The sequence below is a fragment of the Lithobates pipiens genome, unplaced genomic scaffold (assembly GCF_037356315.1).
Source record: "Lithobates pipiens isolate NorthernLeopardFrog02 unplaced genomic scaffold, aLitPip1_a1.2 Scaffold_8, whole genome shotgun sequence".
In the NCBI taxonomy this organism is placed as follows: Eukaryota; Metazoa; Chordata; class Amphibia; order Anura; family Ranidae; genus Lithobates; species Lithobates pipiens.
In genome coordinates this window covers 623,068,064-623,086,702 of record NW_027507903.1, presented here as the reverse complement: position 1 = coordinate 623,086,702, position 18,639 = coordinate 623,068,064, and the positions used below count along the sequence as shown (strand labels likewise).

Genomic DNA, 18,639 nt, shown 5'->3' with positions numbered 1-18,639 from the left:
TGAGTTCCAGAGGAGGTCTAGTGCTAGAACTGTTGCACATGCTCTAACGCATGTTGCGATAAGTGTGGTTTGAACGACAATTACATATGTGAGTGGGACTTATATGTGCGTTCGCTTCTAAACCCAAGCTACCGAGGACAGGGGCGTTTTAAATTAAATATTTATTTTTTTTACTTAATTTTTTTATTTTTGCACTTTTTTTTACATGTAAACATCCCTTGTAATAGGAATCTATTGTGACAGGTCCTCTTTATGAAGAGATGTGGGGTCAATAAGACATCTCTCCTCCAGGCTGGAAAGCATGAGATCAAGAAAGAAATCCACGTTCTCATGCTGACAGCCGCGATCGCGGGTTTTGTTGATTTCCGGGAACCCGGGCATAATGTCGTAACGTCACGTCTGGGCCTCCGACGGTCATAGAGATGACTGGTGACTATCTGGTCACCAGACATCTCTATGCTCGTCATCCGGTGGTGGGCTATACTTTCTCTGGGCCCCTGATGGCACGGGAGAGCCCGGAGAAGCACCGGATGGCGGCAAGAGAGGGGGGGACTTCCCCTCCCGTCACCTATAAGAACTAAGTTCTTATTGTGCACAGAATCGCCGGACGGAAAGAATGATATCTGAATGATGCCTCTAGCTGCAGGTATCATTCAGATATCCCCACTCAATGTCAAGGGCGTCATGACGCCCTAAGGTATTGAAGTGGTTAAAAGGACGAGATTAAATTACCTTTTTTTATATAGTTTGGGTGGGTTAGTATCCGGGGGTTTGTAAAGCACATCTTTTCCCTTAATGTGTTCCTTGGAATAAGGCAAAACATTTTTCAATGCATGTATCACCAGCCTCCTCCCCATCCTCCTCCTACCGGATCTTGATCTAGCTCTGTGCCCTCCTGCCCGCTCTCTCAGGCTTTTCTAAGCACAGCGGGAGATATTGGCTCCCACTGCTGCCAGTAAAATCCTGTGATGAAAGAGTGTGGAGGGGGGGGCACCTATCCTCGTTGTCCCTGTCTATAGATGCAGGCAGCACAGGTGCTGGTGCTCTACAATAGGAAGCAGCTTTTTATGATGGCACACCAAGAAGAGGAGGCAAGGGATCCAAGAAGAGAATTGGTTCCCACTGCACAAAGCAGGCAAGTATAACCTGTTTGTTTTAAAAAGAAAAAGACTTCACAAACTTTTTTTTAAATGTCTAAACCCAAGAACAATTATTTAATTTCCTAATCGTACATCACAGGACTTATGGCGTGTACACGCAATCAGACTATCCGGTGGACTTAGTACGCGGACAATCCGACGGACTTTGCAGCTGAGGTCCACTGGACTTTCAAGAGAAAGGACTTGGCCACACACGATCACTCCAAAAGTCTGATGGATTCGAACATGATGACGTAGAATTAGGAAGTTCATAGCCAGGAGCCAATAAATGCCCTTGCGTTGTTTTCGGTTCGTCGGCACAGCATACAGACGAACGGTTTTCCCAATAGGAATTGATTCTGTCAGAAAGATTTAAAACATGTTCTATTTCTAGGTCCGTCAGAATTTTCGAAAAAAAAGTCCAATGAAGCCCACATACGATCGGAATATCCAATGAAATTATTCTGTCTTCATTTTTATGTCCTGTTGTCTTCTTCTGTTTGTAAGTAGAAGTTGTTTGAAAGTCGAATGTTTGTAACTAGGGGGCCACTTTTATATTCAAGTTGGATTTCGATCCATGTTTTCATTACATGTACATATCATTTTTGTTTTTTTGAGTTGCTCCTTTATTACAACCTAAACAAATTCATTGGATTGAAAAGGCACAAAATTAAACGCTGATTGTTTCAATTTTCACACTTGCAACTTTTCAAATAAAAAGAAAAAATTTATAGATGTTTGCTCATGTCTGAATTCACTATAAACATAAAAAAATAAAACATGAAGAAAATTTAAGCAAAACGTTTGTTCTCAAAATTGAAAGCGGTCTGTTTTGAGTTTGGTGACAAATTTTTGCAAGGCTTTCTTGATCTCCTGGTTCCTGAGACTGTATATAATGGGATTCAGCAGTGGTGTCACCACAGTGTACAGCAAAGACCTATATTTGTTCATGATCGCTGTGCTGTCATCTACTGGCACCATGTATACGGTGATCAAAGTTCCATAATAGACACAGACAGTAGCCAGATGGGAGCTACATGTGGAGAAGGCCTTTCCTCGACCATAAGCAGAAGATATCTTCAGGATGATGAAGAAAATGTACATGTAGGTTATGAATATGAAAGTAAAAGGACAAAATATCACAAATATGGATAGTACAAAGTCTTGCAGCATGAAACTGGATGTGTCTGAGGTGGACAACTCTACGACTGGTCCAAAATCACAGAAAAAATTATCAATATAATTAATTCCACAGAAGTTAAATTGAACCACCCCCATTATTTCATATGATGTTACCAGGGTAACTAAGAGCCAGGAGCCAAGAACCAACCGGAGACAAACATGAGAGTTCATAAGTGAAGCATAATGCAATGGTTTACAAACAGCCAAGTATCGATCATAGGACATAACAGCAATCAGAAAACATTGCACAAATCCAAAAATGCCAAAGGCGTACAACTGAGTAATGCATCCAACAAATGATAGTCTTCCTTCATCAATAAATATAATACCCAGCATCATGGGGATAACACTGGTGGTCAGTAGGACATCTGCTGTGGCCAAGTGCTTGAGAAAGAAGAACATCGGGATTTTAAGATGATCAACGCTTGTTACCAAAATGATAATTAGAAGGTTTCCACCGAGTATGATAAGATAGGTTACTAGAAACACAATAAATAACAGCGATTTAAATTTGGCCAGGCCACGGAACCCAAGTAAACGAATCTGTGTGACCTGAGTCTGATTGACCTCACACATTTTTTGTACATAGAAGATTAACTAGAGTCACCGGACATATGTGCTTTTCTCCTGTAAGATACAAATTAATTTATGAAATGGTAATGTAGAAGGAATTCATGATGATGAAAAAGCACATGTATATTTATTTTTTAGCATTTTCTTTGCCGACATGTTAAAACAGGAATTAAATGCTAAATTGACTTTTAGAAACTTGTTCCATGCTACAATCATATTAAGGTTTCTCAGTGGACTATGAGAGTGTTTGATCAACTTCATTGACATTGCTATTGACACTTCCACAGCTCTTTAATAGAAAGGCTTTACAGAGATGCAGTTATGAGCAGAGAGCTGTAGGAAGTGTCTGCAGGATCCTGACATTGCACCCACAATCCACTGATTGCAAAACCCTGCAGACTATTGTGAAAAAAAATTATAAATGCACTTTTTTTTCCCTGTAAACATATGTGGATTTATTACTTTTCTCTTAAAGGTGAACCAGACAGTTTCAGGTACATTGTGCTGTCTATCTGCATATGTCACTTACTTCACAAATCCAAATGTATTCCTCAATTTAGCTTAGTGGGCTTTATGCCTCTGGGCAATGTCTTCATCTAGAATTACTGCTTGCAGCTTAGATACCGACTAATGTTATAGAGCCACTTATTCAAATTCCTTCTCTGTAACAGTTTTATTGCCCGTATACATGGTATTTTTATACTTCCTGTAGTAGAGGGTCTTGGTGTTTGTTCTGCAATGACATTGCACAGCCCTGTGAATGGGGCAGCCTTAGATGGACATCAGAGTTTTAAATAAACGTTGAATCTGAATTCTGGATAAAATAAAAAGTTATCCTCAAGGTGGGGCTTTCCCATGCTGTATGGGTTATTTTTAGGGGTACATTAAAAAGCAGTTTTACGTACCTCATCCCTCACTCCTGCAGACTTCTTCCCAGTCATCCAAAGTTGTTTCTCCTTGCTGCTCTATTGGTCACAGGTTGTATGAAGGCATTACATACAACAGAACCTCCTGCAACATATAGAACCTGCTGCTACATTTATAAAGGCAAAAAAATGAAATTTCCCTGCAAGCTTTCTTTATTTTATAAGCAATGACTTGGAGAGGTACTCTTGATGAAAGCAAGAAATGGCCTTGCTGTCAAAAATTTTAAAGATATTCCCCTTTCAAACAGTGGAGGAAAAATTGGGCTTTGGGTGTCAGTGGCGCCTTCACAACGTAACCGTATAGAGGTACTCTTGATGACAGCAAGAAACGGGCTTGCTGTCAAAAATTGTAATGATATGCACCTGTCAAAAAGGTGCAGAAAAATTGAAAAAAGTGTCGGTGGCGCCTTCACACCATAACCCTATAGAGGTTGACTTGATGACAGCCTTGCTGTCAAAAATTCAAATAGTCTGCCTCGGTCAAACAGGTGTGGAAAAATTGTGCTTTATGTGTTGGTGGTGCCTTCACACATGTTTGTAACCCTAAAAATATGGATCCTGTTCCCTTATATAAACAGAACAGTGCTTGTGCTGTCTAACCTGCCCCTCTCTAAACTATAAAAACCACGGTTTATCAGGGCTGCTAACTGCTGGGCCCTGACACCATGGTCAGTTCAAATTCAAATGTAATGTCCTTCAGACATTAAGGGGGGGTCAGACTGTGGTCCGCGGAGAGCAGTTCTGACTTTGTGCCCAGTGGGATTAAAAAAGACATAGAACCTCTGGTCAGTAGGAATGGAAATAGTGCCCTGTCACTGGTATTGGAGGAATAGTGCCCGATCGTTGGTGTCATTGGGAGAGATAGTTCCCCATTGTTGGTGTCCTTGGGAGGGATAGTTCCCCAATTGCTGGTATCAGTGGGGGGATAGTGCCCCATTGCTGGTATCAGTGGGGGGATAGTGCACCATTGCTGGTATCAGTGGGGGGTAGTGCCTCATTGCTGGTATCATTTGGGGGATAATGCACCATTGCTGGTATCAGTGGGGGTAGTGCTTCATTGCTGGTATCAGTGGGAGGAATGCTGCCCCATGGGCTGGATAAAGGCAAGCAAAGGGCTGCATTCGGCCCACGGGCAGCAATTTTGAGACCCCTGGTATAGAGCATTGACCAACATACATATAAAACAAAGCCAAGCCTAGATTTGAGCAGCGGATGTCCACAATGATACTCAATCAAGAGACCACCATATCTAAATCTGATAGAGAGACTAAAGATTACCATCTATTTATATTTAATATAAAAAAAAATCTAAATGTTTTTCTATAGGGGTCTTACCAAGTAGATTAACATATTGTTAGATAATAATGGATGAAAAAAACTGCAACTTCATTAATAAGCGGTAAAAGTTCTTTATTTTAGCCCACAATATAAATCTAGGTAACTTTTCCCAAAATGTATATGAATTTCATGAAGGTGAATTAAGGCAACAGGATATGCCACAATTCATCAAAGGGGGTCACCATGAGCTTAATGCTCAAAGCAACATCTAGTGGACAAACTAGAAATTTTATTAAAGGTTTTAAATTTGTTTATATATTATGTTAACCCATAGGGACAACTTAGGACTACAGAAAGTATCAGGAATCACCCAAATTAGTCAAGATTCCCCTATTATTGGAGGCGACATCTAGTTGAAATATATATAAAAAAAATGAAAATAACTCTAAACCTACTAACCCCTAGATTTATTTCATAAATGAATTAAGACACCAGAAAATGCAGCAATTCATCAAGTAACTGATTGTCATGGTTATGCAGTGATCTTCCTCTGGTTGCTTACCTCCCCTCATGTCTTCTGACTAAGAGGCCAGCCACTTCCACCTGGTGGTTTTTATAACCTCTCCTCTAAGCATGGCTCCACCCCAGGCCCTATCAGGGAACCCAATATTAACCTGTGCACTGCAAGCCAACAATGCTGATCAACCATTGTGTATTCATTGTGTGTTTGGCTTCCTGGTTCCTGCTTGCCATGTGCTCTATGTTTGACTCTGGTACTGACCTTGGCGTGTTCTCAGCGATTCCTGTCTGCTTGTGACCTTGACCTTTTGCATGTCCCTGACCATCCCTGTCTGCCTGTGACCTTGAACCTTTGGTGTGTACTCTGTTGTTCCTGTCTGCTGGTTGCCCTGACCTCTGCCTTATCCCTTTACGATCCTTGTTGTTCCAGCCTGCTGCTTCCTTCTCCTGTAGTCTACTGTGAGCGTGAGCTGTGAGACCCTAGGGGCCGTGACCTGGAGCCAGACTGCAGTGAAGTTCATCCTCACCACTGGAGGCTCTGGCGAACACCTGCTGGCTCTTAGACTCCGCGCCCTGGGGAATCTATGCTCCTGTTCCCATTGGGATCTGTGTTAGTGATCCTGTAGACCTGTGTCCTGCATCTCCCTGGGTACAATCCGCAGCAGTCAGTCCTAAGGTCCACTACCTAGCGGTGCACTTCCGACTCCTACGGAGTGCATCTGTCACCTGGTCTCAGGTGACCTGACACTGATATAAATACCAAACCAAGCCTAATCTCCAAGAAGTGTACCTATATAAGGCCATCAGAGACCCAAATCGAAAGTTGTTTACAAAATCAGACAAATATTAAAACTGTATAAAATTGTGTAAAAAACATGGAACAACATATTAGTCCTAATTGCCAACATAAACAGTTTAAGAATTGTTAATGGAAGCATTTACATTGACATCAACATTTAAATCACATGGAACATAGGATTTCACCCTTTGAATCAAGGCCATCTCAAGCTTAGAGATTTCCCTAACCAAAAAGCTACCTCTCAAATGGGGCCTGTATTTGTCAATGCCTAAAAATATGGTATTCTTAGGATCCCTATTATGTACCAACATATAATGTCTTGAGAATACTGAGTGGTTTTGAAATCCTTTCCAGATGTTACTGATATGTTCATTGAGCCTCACCTGTAAGGCTTGGTTAGTCCTGCCCCCATACTGAAGTTCACATGGGCACTGTATTAAGTACATCACCCCCATGGAAAAACGTGATAATTGGCTCAAAGAATCAAGAAGTACTTGTAGAAACCACACCATCGGTTCTCCTATTTTTAGATCTATTTAAACTACACGCCTGGCATTTCCTGCATTGGTAATACGCAGTAATATTTTGAAAAAAACATATCTTTCTAATGGCGGATTATAACCATTAGGGGCTATTTTGTCCCTCAATGAAGGGGCACATTTAAAGACTACCTGTGGCCTACTTGTTAAAAATTGGTTACAAAACCCTATCATTTTCCAAAATGTGCCAATGTCTTTGCATCAGATGTTTCACATTTTGATGTTGGATGGAGAATGTTGTGATGAAGGGAAGAAAAGGCACATCCATATTGGTAATGTTGGTTACCCTTTTTGGCCTTTCTCTCAGTAGATCATTCCTATCCATCTCTTGGACTTGATCAACAATGTCTCGAAAGGATGCCCCATTGCAACCTTTCTCTACAAAACGAGTGATAAGAATAGCTGCCTGTCTGTTAAATTCCTCAGTACAATTATGCAAAGGAATTGCTGTAGAGAGACAGAGAGACAGATAAAAAAGGCTGTATTCTGACTGACACAAAGAGCTCCGAAACCATAGAAGGGGAAGAAAAGAAAGGTTAGAGAAATGGGGAATAGAGAGGAGAAGTCCACAAGGTTGACCTGAGAGCCATCGTGATGTGTAGTAGGAACAGCTTAATGTCAGCTACCACGGCAAGAAGACAGTGTCATCAAAGGTCGCAGTAGGCAGTATGTTAAAAAATGTATTAAAACTTTGATCTAAATTCTACTAGTACTGTATATAGCCAGCTTTACTCTCAAACACAGGCTTACCCAAGTCAACGGTCTTGTTAGTTTGCCAGTACAATCTAATTCACTTTGTGATTGCATATAACTCATCGCAGCCCCATTTTTGTTATAATATATCAATTGAGAATCCTTAGTAGGACTAGATAGATAAATCACTCTGTTTTATATAATACGATTCCAGAAAAGATATATTAAATCACATCGAGCCCATATATTGACTTTAAAACAATTGCTGACTCACCTTCCTACAGCACCTTAGGATTGAGATAGGAGTTCTCTATTGGCACGCCTTTGCCAGGACAGCTTCTTTGTGGGTCCTGGAGACAAATACAAAATCTTCCTCGTATTAATGCATCTCTAATGCTGATGGCTTGCTTGTCTTCAAAACATGCAATGTGTATTAATATTTTGATACATATGTGTTTAAAATTCCTTAGATGAATGAGGATTAAAATTCTAGAAGAGAAGATCAAAAAGATAAACCAATTATTTAATAGCAATACTAATATTTTATCTACAGTAAGATCAGATGGGCTTGAATGAAAATATTTTTGAAATTGCAGCTTTATTAATCTGTAAGGTTTGGCAGCAAATTGTACGATTCCTCAGATGTTACCCCTATTTATACTGGTAGATGTGACTGGGGAAGGTATTGGGGAATTGTCATAATTCATGTCTATCCCCAGAGCCTACAAATATTGAAAGCTTTCATGATGCTAATAAATGTCTAACAAAATCAACATAAATGCCTTATATATACTCTTTATTTTCATTACACAGTGCTTAAATATCACCCAAAACAATTACAGACACGTAGATAATAATAAAGTTAAAGTAAAAACAAAAAACCTTTCTCACATTTTGTATAGCTGTCTGTATCCTGATGTGGAAGAGTTTACCTTTGTAAGGTGTCAGATAGGGATGACATTCACATTCGACCCAAACCCAGTCTGCTTGCAATTGACCGAACCACCAAGCTAATAGGCCATATTGGGTCAGTTTGTCTGTGCAAAACCCATAGCTGCTTTTTATTAACAAACTGGCCAAGGACCTGTCATTTACTCATGGTAGCCACACTACCTACAGTGAATTGTCAGATCCCCTTTCAATTCCTTATTCTAAAAAAAAAAGCATAAGTATCCTGGGTGACATCACCGACCAAATATGGTCATGACCATATTTGATACAGTATCTCACAAAAGTGAGTACACCCCTCGCATTTTTGTAAATATTTTATTATATCTTTTCATGTAACAACACTGAAGAAATGACACTTTGCAACAATGTAAAGTAGTGAGTGTACAGCTTGTATAACAGTGTAAGTTTGCTGTCCCCTCAAAATAACTCAACAAACAGCCATTAATATCTAAACCGCTGGCAATAAAAGCGAGTACACCCCTAAGTGAAAATGTCCACATTGGGCCCAAAGTGTCAATATTTTGTGTGGCCAACATTTTTTTCAAGCACTGCCTTAACCCTCTTGGGCATGGAGTTCACCAGAACTTCACAGGTTGCCACTGGAGTCCTCTTCCACTCCTCCACGATGACATCACAGAGCTGGTGGATGTTAGAGACCTTGCGCTCCTCCACCTTGGATTACTGGAACCATGTCCTGTGGTCTGATGAGACGAAGATAAACTTATTTGGTACAGATGGTGTCAAGCGTGTGTGTCTGCAACCAGGTGAGGAGTACAAAGACAAGTGTGTCTTGTCTACAGTCAAGCATGGTGGTGGGAGTGTCATGGTCTGGGGCTGCATGAGTGCTGCCGGCACTGGGGGCTACAGTTCAATGAGGGAACCAAGAATGCTAACATGTACTGTGACATACTGAAGCAGAGTATGATCCCATCCCTTCAGAGACTGCGTCACAGGGCAGTATTGCAACATGATAATGACCCCACACATGCCTTCAAGATAACCACTACCTTGTTAAAGAAGCTGAGGGTAAAGGTGGTAGACTGGCCAAGCATGTCTTCAGACCTAAACCCCATTGAGCATCTGTGGGACATCCTCAAACGGAAGTTGGAGGAGCGCAAGGTCTCTAACATCCACCAGCTTCGCGATGTCGTCATGGAGGAGTGGAAGAGGCAACCTGTGAAGCTTGGGTGAACTCCATGCCCAAGAGGGTTAAGGCAGTGCTTAAAAAAAATGGTGGCCACTCAAAATATTGATACTTTGGGCCCAATTAGGGACATTTTCACTTAGGAGTGTACTCACTTTTATAGCAAAGTGTCATTTCTTCAGTGTTGTCACATGAAAAGATATAATAAAATATTTACAAAAATGTGAGATACTTTATATTTATTTTTTATCAGTTTATTTACAGATATGTTCAAACAGGAATCACATGCTAAGTTGACTTTAAAAACATGTTCCATGTTACAACCATATTTAGGGTTCTCAGTGGACTATGAGAGTGCTGATTAACTTCATTGATATTGCTTTTGACACTTCCACAGCTCTTTAACAGAAAGGCCATAAAGAGGTGTGGGTAGGAAGTGTCTGCAGCAGCCTGACATTCCACCCGTGATCCACTGATTGAGGTTACAATCCCTTGCAGGCTATTGTTAAAAAATAATAAATGCACTTTTTTTTACTGCAAACATTTTTGGATTTATTACTTTTTTCTTAAAGGTGAACTTAAAGCGGAATTCCACACAAAAATAGAACTTCCAGTTATCTGGTTCTTCCCCCCTCCGGAGTCACCTGTGGCACCTTTCAGGGGGAGCAGATACGTGTCTAATCCAGGTTTTTTTCTCCCACTTCCGGCGATAGATTGCCACAGAATCCGCGGCAATCTACGCCATTTCTGGTCCCTCCTCAGTCCCCCTCCCACTGTCTTCTGGCTGACACACAGGTCTCAGAAGACAGCAGGGACCAGTCAGAATGTGCAGTGCAACTCACACATGCACAGTAGGGAACCAGGCTGTGAAGCTGTAAGGCTTCCCTTACTGAAGACAATGCACCCGGAGCTGAGGGATGGGTGGGCTTCGGGTGAGGATATCACAGGCACCCTGGACAGGTAAGTGTCCTTATTTTAAAAGTCAGTAGCTGTAGTTTTCCGTAGCTGCTGCCTTTTAATTATTTAACTTACATCACAAATCCAAATGTATTCCTCAATTTAGCTTAGTGGGCTTTATGCCTCTGGACCATCTTTTTCATCCAGAATTACAGCCTTGAAACAGAGTAATGTTATCCAGCCAATTATTCAATATTGTGCCCTGTAACTGTTTTAACTCCCCTGGCGGTATTCCCTAGTCTGGCTCGGGGTGGAGATTTTGTACCAAAAGCAGTAACCCCGAGCCAGACTTGGGACCGCATCGCTGAATGCAGGGAGAGGTTGACTTACCTTGTCCCCTGGATCCAGCGATGTTCCTCTGCTGTACGAGCGGCTCATCCTCTGTATCATGGAGCCGGGCTCCGTTCCCTGTGAGCGTTGCGACGCAAGAGGACGGAGAACTGCGCCAAATTCAAAAAGTGAAACACACACATTACATACAGTATAATGTCATCTTACAGATTACATTGCTGTATGTAATTATTTCACATCCCCTTTGTCCCTAATGTTCTGTCCAGTGCCATGCATGCAGTTTTATCTTATAAAAACTGTTATGACTGGAAACTGGACTATTATACATGGCCCGAACAGTCTCACGATATACAGCCTTCTAAACGTGTTTGTCCGACAACTACAAAAACACCATGAAATCCTCTGCTATTCAAAACAATCTTATGGCTTCTATCTGTACCTAGATATTACAACAATAACTTGGGTGCCTCCTGTTTGCTCTCTACCCAAAACTGTATTACAATATAAACCTTAATTTAAATTAAAAATCTAAATTATTTTGTCAAAAGCCCCCAAGCCCCTCCTACCAACTTCCTGTTGCACACCTGAACCGGAAGAGGGAGCCTTGAATAGCTATATATTTTGTCAAAACATTAGAAAAATCTATGGCTAACATCAGCAAAAAAACAAACTTTTTTCCAGGAGTGGGTGGAATAAACCCCCATATTGCAAATGGGTGGGAATCCCCCTTGACTCACATATACCCTGGGAAGTCAAACCACAAGTTTTGAGACCGGAATACCACACAACAGTGCAATAAAAGCCAAAACTCAAACTCCTGAAAAAAGACAGCTGAAGGAGGTCAATCAAAGCCTCTCCCTTCCACTGCAGGTCACAAACAGTCAAAAATAACACACACCATTTTAAAAGTACAAAAACTGAAAAGATTGAATTCACTCAAAAGGAAACAGTGCCTTAAACTGCGCCTCTATAAACCCAAATAGCAATTCCACCCAAACACAACAGACACAAAATGGCAGCCGGGACAAACGAAAATCAAGACATGGCCCATGGTGACAACAAGAATGGAAAATGGCAGATGAAAGCCAGGCCACAACAAAATGGTGCCATTAACACAAGAAATTTAGCTGTTGATCCCGCCAAAAATTGAGATTTCTTCACTAGAAACATAAACTTCTCTAAAACAACTGGAATAAAAACCTAAATGATTCTACTGGAAATGAAATTCAGTACAAGAACAGACTATATTTTGCTCGAGGTTAAAATCAGCAGAAACAAAAAGGCAGTTGCAGCAATTGAAAATCGGTCAATGGCAAAATGGTGGCTGAAATCCGGACTACAGAAAAAAGGCCGGCATTAACAAATGAAAACCAACACAAACCAGGATTTCTCCCTACAGAAACTGACCATACAATTGAGACACCAATATTAACACATATCCCTAGACAAACACTTTAGTCTATGTCAATTAGGGCCTATACTAAAATATAGGCATATTGAACTAGACAATACTGGGTGGCACAGTGGTGTAGTGGTTAGCGCTCCTGCTCAGCAGCAAAAAGGGCTGCTGGTTTGAACCCCAACCATGACATTACCTGCATGCTCTCCGTGTGCCTGCGTGGATCTCCTCCGGGAACTTCGGTTTCTTCCCACACTCCAAGACATGCTGGTAGGCCAACTGGCCTCCATCCAAAATTATCCCTAGTATATGAATACAAGTCGGGGATCCAGGACTGAAGGCTCCCAGAGGGCAGGGACCAACGCGAGCATGCAATGCATGTGCAGAGCTCTGTGCAAACCAAAGGCGCTATGTGGACACCTTAAACAAATATGAGCATCTTAATGAGACACCAGGGATAACTGCAGACACACACCCACACTCACTCAGGTCAAACTGGATGGTGTCTCCACTCAACCCCACCAACCCTGTAACAATGTAACATATCCAAAAACGCCAAAGTTACATAAAACATTAAATAAAACGTCTTAACCATAAACTCTTGTTCCGAATACAACAAAATATTTGACTCTGAGAGTTAGAAAGTCAAAAGAACTCCCCCTATGCTCTTACCTAGAAGTCTGAGACCCCCCCCCCCCCCACACACACACACAGGGTGTAAACAGCTCCTATTGTGATGTCCCAACAATACTTAGCCGCTTGGATATGCAACAGGCTGTTCAACTTAAAAATTAAAAAACTAAATCCTTTAAAAATATTATTAAACTTATGGGGACATAATGTCTTGGTCCCATACAGGGGTAAAAATCACAGTTCATCCATTTCTCATATATATCACAACATACAGTTACACAGTCTGCTTAGTCACACACACCATTCACTTTAGGTTTGTATTAAATGGGACCTATAGAGGACTTAAATATAGGTGCACAATAAGGAGGGAAAAAAAGTGGGACTTTAAAATGAAGCGGCTGAAGTGTGAGGGTCAGAAAAAGGTAGTTTAATTGAATCCATAATATATGATACAGAGTGAATTCATATATATACATACATACATGTGCCATTGTAGGGCACAAAATGTGTTATATGGAGACATCAAGGTGTATGTAAAGACACATAAAGTCAAAAAACATATATGAACAGTAAATAGTGTGTGGAGCAACAGCATAGCCTAAAAATGCCTCAGGGCGACATATCCGGTACCTGTGTTTGTAATCACATAATGTAAACATAAATGTACTGAATTAATATTAAAAATTAATTAGAAGTAACGTCGGGCCGTAGTAATTATCACTGTAGCATCAAATGTAGCTCTACGCGTTTCGTGGATGTATTCTCCACTCATCAGGAGCAGATGCGACAGATACCTGTAAAATATATAGATATGGTAAACCACACTCTGTATAGAGGGGAATAGGTACAGTACATAGAGTGCTTTCAAAAGAGGTTAACTAAGCATATCTACCATCCCCGGCAGCGAACATAGCAAACAGCAACTGGTCCGTGGTGCGTCGGAGGCGCAGATCGCCCCGCCCGGGAGCTGAGGCGGCATATTTGGGCGGCGGATATGGTGAACAGGTGCCTGGGTATGAAGATAAATTCCATGTGCTAACAGTGCTGGTATATGGAGAATAGGCGTATCTAAAACAAAGTATGTACATGAGCGTTAAGTGAGCGTGTAAAAGAAATGTAATGAAATAAAAGAGATTGTAAGTGTGTGAGGTGAAAAAATAAATATACAAAGAATTGCGTGATAATGAGAAATAGTGTGTGGGAATGAGAGTGTATAAAAATAAAATGTATGGAGAGTGTTGGAGCAATGCAGGTGAAGACTAGAGGATGAAGTGTAGACATATATGTTGGTTGTGATGTGCCTGCAGAGGTATGAAAAGGATAAACAGTGTAGTGAGGGTGTGGAGTGTGAAATGAGCCAAAGCAGAGAGAGTGCTAGGTGAGTGCGATAAAAGGATAAAGATGTAAAACAAGTGAGTGTATAGGTGATAAAAAATGATATAACAAGGGTGGGCAAACAAAAAAAAAAAAAACAACCAAAGTGAATCCAGAACCAAATTACACCTACCCGATAGCTGTAAACCCAGCATCACCCAGTAATAAATCAACTGGTGTGCAGGAACCACAGGAGGAGACCGGCTGTGTCAACAGCCATCCTCACCTGGGAAAGCCCAAATACAAGCCGCCAGCACCACGTGTGTGAACCGAGGGGGGGGGGGGGAGGGGCGCCAACACTAGAGCAGGTGGAGCCGCCCAGCAATTGGCGCCGCCCAAACACCCCCGTCAGGGTCACGTAGGTGGTACCTGCGGCGTCGGCGCGATGCCGCGAAAAAAAAAAAAAAAAAAAAATCCGCAAACCGTGGCGCCGATGCACGGAGGGACAACCACCCGAACCTCCCGGACATAAAAATTATATGTGCAGGGAGGAGGGGGAGGAGCCCACAATGTGCATCGCAGCTCCCATAGGTGAGGAAAAGGGGCCGCCAACGCCACCAACGCTACCAGCAGCCAAATGCAGATCACCACCAGAGACATAGACATGCATAGAACATGAGTATTCATGTATAACCATAGGGATTGTACCGGAGATGTCATATAAAATACTTAATAGACTTGTTGTCAACATACACCAATAAACCAAGTCCGTTCTTGGCTGTACCCGATGTACATATCCCTGTAGGGCATATGGACATCTGAAGAATGACCCTAGCACATGGATAGCAGGGGAGCACTACTAATCCAAATCTCCAGCCGCTCCCATCCCTGTAACAGTAGGCGCAGCAGTTTGGGACTTTAAATGAGGCACGGGTTAGCGCCTCCATCCCGGTATTTAGCACAATAAGGAGGGAAAAAAAGTGGGACTTTAAAATGAAGCGGCTGAAGTGTGAGGGTCAGAAAAAGGTAGTTTAATTGAATCCATAATATATGATACAGAGTGAATTCATATATATACATACATACATGTGCCATTGTAGGGCACAAAATGTGTTATATGGAGACATCAAGGTGTATGTAAAGACACATAAAGTCAAAAAACATATATGAACAGTAAATAGTGTGTGGAGCAACAGCATAGCCTAAAAATGCCTCAGGGCGACATATCCGGTACCTGTGTTTGTAATCACATAATGTAAACATAAATGTACTGAATTAATATTAAAAATTAATTAGAAGTAACGTCGGGCCGTAGTAATTATCACTGTAGCATCAAATGTAGCTCTACGCGTTTCGTGGATGTATTCTCCACTCATCAGGAGCAGATGCGACAGATACCTGTAAAATATATAGATATGGTAAACCACACTCTGTATAGAGGGGAATAGGTACAGTACATAGAGTGCTTTCAAAAGAGGTTAACTAAGCATATCTACCATCCCCGGCAGCGAACATAGCAAACAGCAACTGGTCCGTGGTGCGTCGGAGGCGCAGATCGCCCCGCCCGGGAGCTGAGGCGGCATATTTGGGCGGCGGATATGGTGAACAGGTGCCTGGGTATGAAGATAAATTCCATGTGCTAACAGTGCTGGTATATGGAGAATAGGCGTATCTAAAACAAAGTATGTACATGAGCGTTAAGTGAGCGTGTAAAAGAAATGTAATGAAATAAAAGAGATTGTAAGTGTGTGAGGTGAAAAAATAAATATACAAAGAATTGCGTGATAATGAGAAATAGTGTGTGGGAATGAGAGTGTATAAAAATAAAATGTATGGAGAGTGTTGGAGCAATGCAGGTGAAGACTAGAGGATGAAGTGTAGACATATATGTTGGTTGTGATGTGCCTGCAGAGGTATGAAAAGGATAAACAGTGTAGTGAGGGTGTGGAGTGTGAAATGAGCCAAAGCAGAGAGAGTGCTAGGTGAGTGCGATAAAAGGATAAAGATGTAAAACAAGTGAGTGTATAGGTGATAAAAAATGATATAACAAGGGTGGGCAAACAAAAAAAAAAAAAACAACCAAAGTGAATCCAGAACCAAATTACACCTACCCGATAGCTGTAAACCCAGCATCACCCAGTAATAAATCAACTGGTGTGCAGGAACCACAGGAGGAGACCGGCTGTGTCAACAGCCATCCTCACCTGGGAAAGCCCAAATACAAGCCGCCAGCACCACGTGTGTGAACCGAGGGGGGGGGGGGGAGGGGCGCCAACACTAGAGCAGGTGGAGCCGCCCAGCAATTGGCGCCGCCCAAACACCCCCGTCAGGGTCACGTAGGTGGTACCTGCGGCGTCGGCGCGATGCCGCGAAAAAAAAATTTTTTCCCCAATTAATAGACCTACTTAAAAGGACAAAAATATAACCTACAAGAAAATTCCCGTCATTATACAGAGAGCGACAAAAAACATAAGGTTCTTTGCCTGGCAGATCTTACCTCATACAGCGGACAGAGAATCAAGATCCCGAACACAGAACAGCAAAAATGTTCAAAAAACCTGAAGTATGGTTGTCTTACCATAGGCCGGCCTTTGCTGGTCTGGTTCTGGAGTTCTCTTCTCCGCTGAGGTCCGCTGATTTTGGAAGATCTGTTAGCTCCTACCTGGCTCGCCATTAATGTTCAGGAAAAATCTAAGCTTCTCCCTGTAAGCATATAATTTCTTCGCGCTTAAAAGCACAAAAAGCCCTCTTATTTAATACAGGGAAAACGTGCCCTTCTTTCTCTCCAAGTAACACAAACAGTTGTTGGTGTAACGTTGAGCTTAGTATGAAATCCTGAGCAAAATAGCCAAGTGGCTTTTATTTATACTAAACACATCGATAACAAAAGAGGCTGCTGACTTCAGAATCAGCCAATCAGACACTTGTATTCATTCAAAAGAACAAATGACACACATGCATATATTCAAACAGAAATACAATAGTGACGTGTGCAGACGGTGGTGGTCAAAACCATGTGGCAAGCACATGGTTTTGAACACAACCGTTTGCACATTCCCACTGCTACCAATGATGCGAGCCATACCAAACTATGGCCCAGTGGGTCATAATTTTGTATAGTTATACTATGGTTCCCAAATACACCGATCTGCTTACTTAGGAGTTTAAATGCGGTTGTCATGGAGTGGCCAGTTCCCTGGAGAGGCATAAACAAGCAACCTTAAAAGAGCAAACAGATCCGCCGTGTCCAAGGGAAGGTTTCCGCATCGAATGGTCTTCCACCAATGTCTGTACGTGTGAATACCCTCAGCAAAACTGACACGGGGGGGGGGGGGCATCTGACAACATACATTAATAAAATTTTCCACAACACAACCTCCACAACACTCTATATTTTCTGGAAGCAGAGGGCCTGTAGAACTAAAAGATAGTGGTTGTGATTTTTATGCTGCATGATATTTGAGTAACTATTTATACAATCTTTGTTATCAAGGAAAAAAAAACACTAAAATGAATTTTATTGCACACAAACACAATTCCCTTTTGTACAAATCCAAAGTTGAAGTAGTGTAGAATACAATAGATACCAAACGTGTCTGTCTTTAATGCTGCTTGCACCTTCTAAATAGTGAAAAATTATGGTATTGAAAATTATCAATGTGGCTTTGCAGTCCATTTAGACTACAAGGTAAATGAGGGCCCCAGAAATATTGTAGACAAAAATAAAAAGCACATGGGAATCTCACCTATATTTAATAAGTAGCACTTATATCCAACAATTAGACCCAAAAAATGAAAACAAAGAAATAATAATAGACACGCCCTAAAGAGTAAAACTACATAATTTATTAGCTATGATAAAGCAGAATACAAATAGGCATCCTAAATGTCCCCAACCCCCTATAAATAGAGCAAGAGAAAGTCCCATCAAAAACAGGGGCTAACTCCCAAAAAAGGTCTATCTCCTCCCCAGAGAAAAAAAAAAAACACTAAGTCCTTGTACACATGATCGGAGATTCCGATGGAATGTGTCTGATCGAATCATTTTGTCGGATATTCCGACTGTGTGTGGTCTGCATCAGACTGATTCCGTCGGAATATCCGTCGGACCAAATTTTCCAACTTGCCGGAAATATTTTCCGACAAAATGCTCCGATCGGACATACTCCGATCATGTGTAGAGAATTCCGATCGCTCAAAGTGCCACGCATGCTCAGATCAAATTCCTACATCAAAGCTATTGGCTACTAGCCTGAACGTAGTCCCGTCGTAATGAAATAACGTCATCTCGTTCTGAACGAT

The 18,639-nt window shown here is 41.5% G+C and overlaps 1 protein-coding gene across 1 annotated transcript; it reads right to left on the bottom strand.

Annotated features, from left to right (window-relative positions):
* Positions 1-1,356: 1,356 nt before the first annotated feature.
* On the bottom strand, positions 1,357-2,938 carry LOC143963905 (olfactory receptor 10A7-like). The gene has a single exon (XM_077473641.1). The coding sequence runs from the start codon at positions 2,895-2,897 to the stop codon at positions 1,950-1,952; it is 948 nt and encodes a 315-aa protein (XP_077329767.1). The 5' UTR covers positions 2,898-2,938; the 3' UTR covers positions 1,357-1,949.
* Between the last annotated feature and the right edge of the window lie 15,701 nt (positions 2,939-18,639).

What these genes read in the sequence shown, in the direction of transcription:
- LOC143963905 (XM_077473641.1), bottom strand. Translation starts at nt 2,897, where the DNA reads ATGTGTGAGGTCAATCAGACTCAGGTCACACAGATTCGTTTACTTGGG.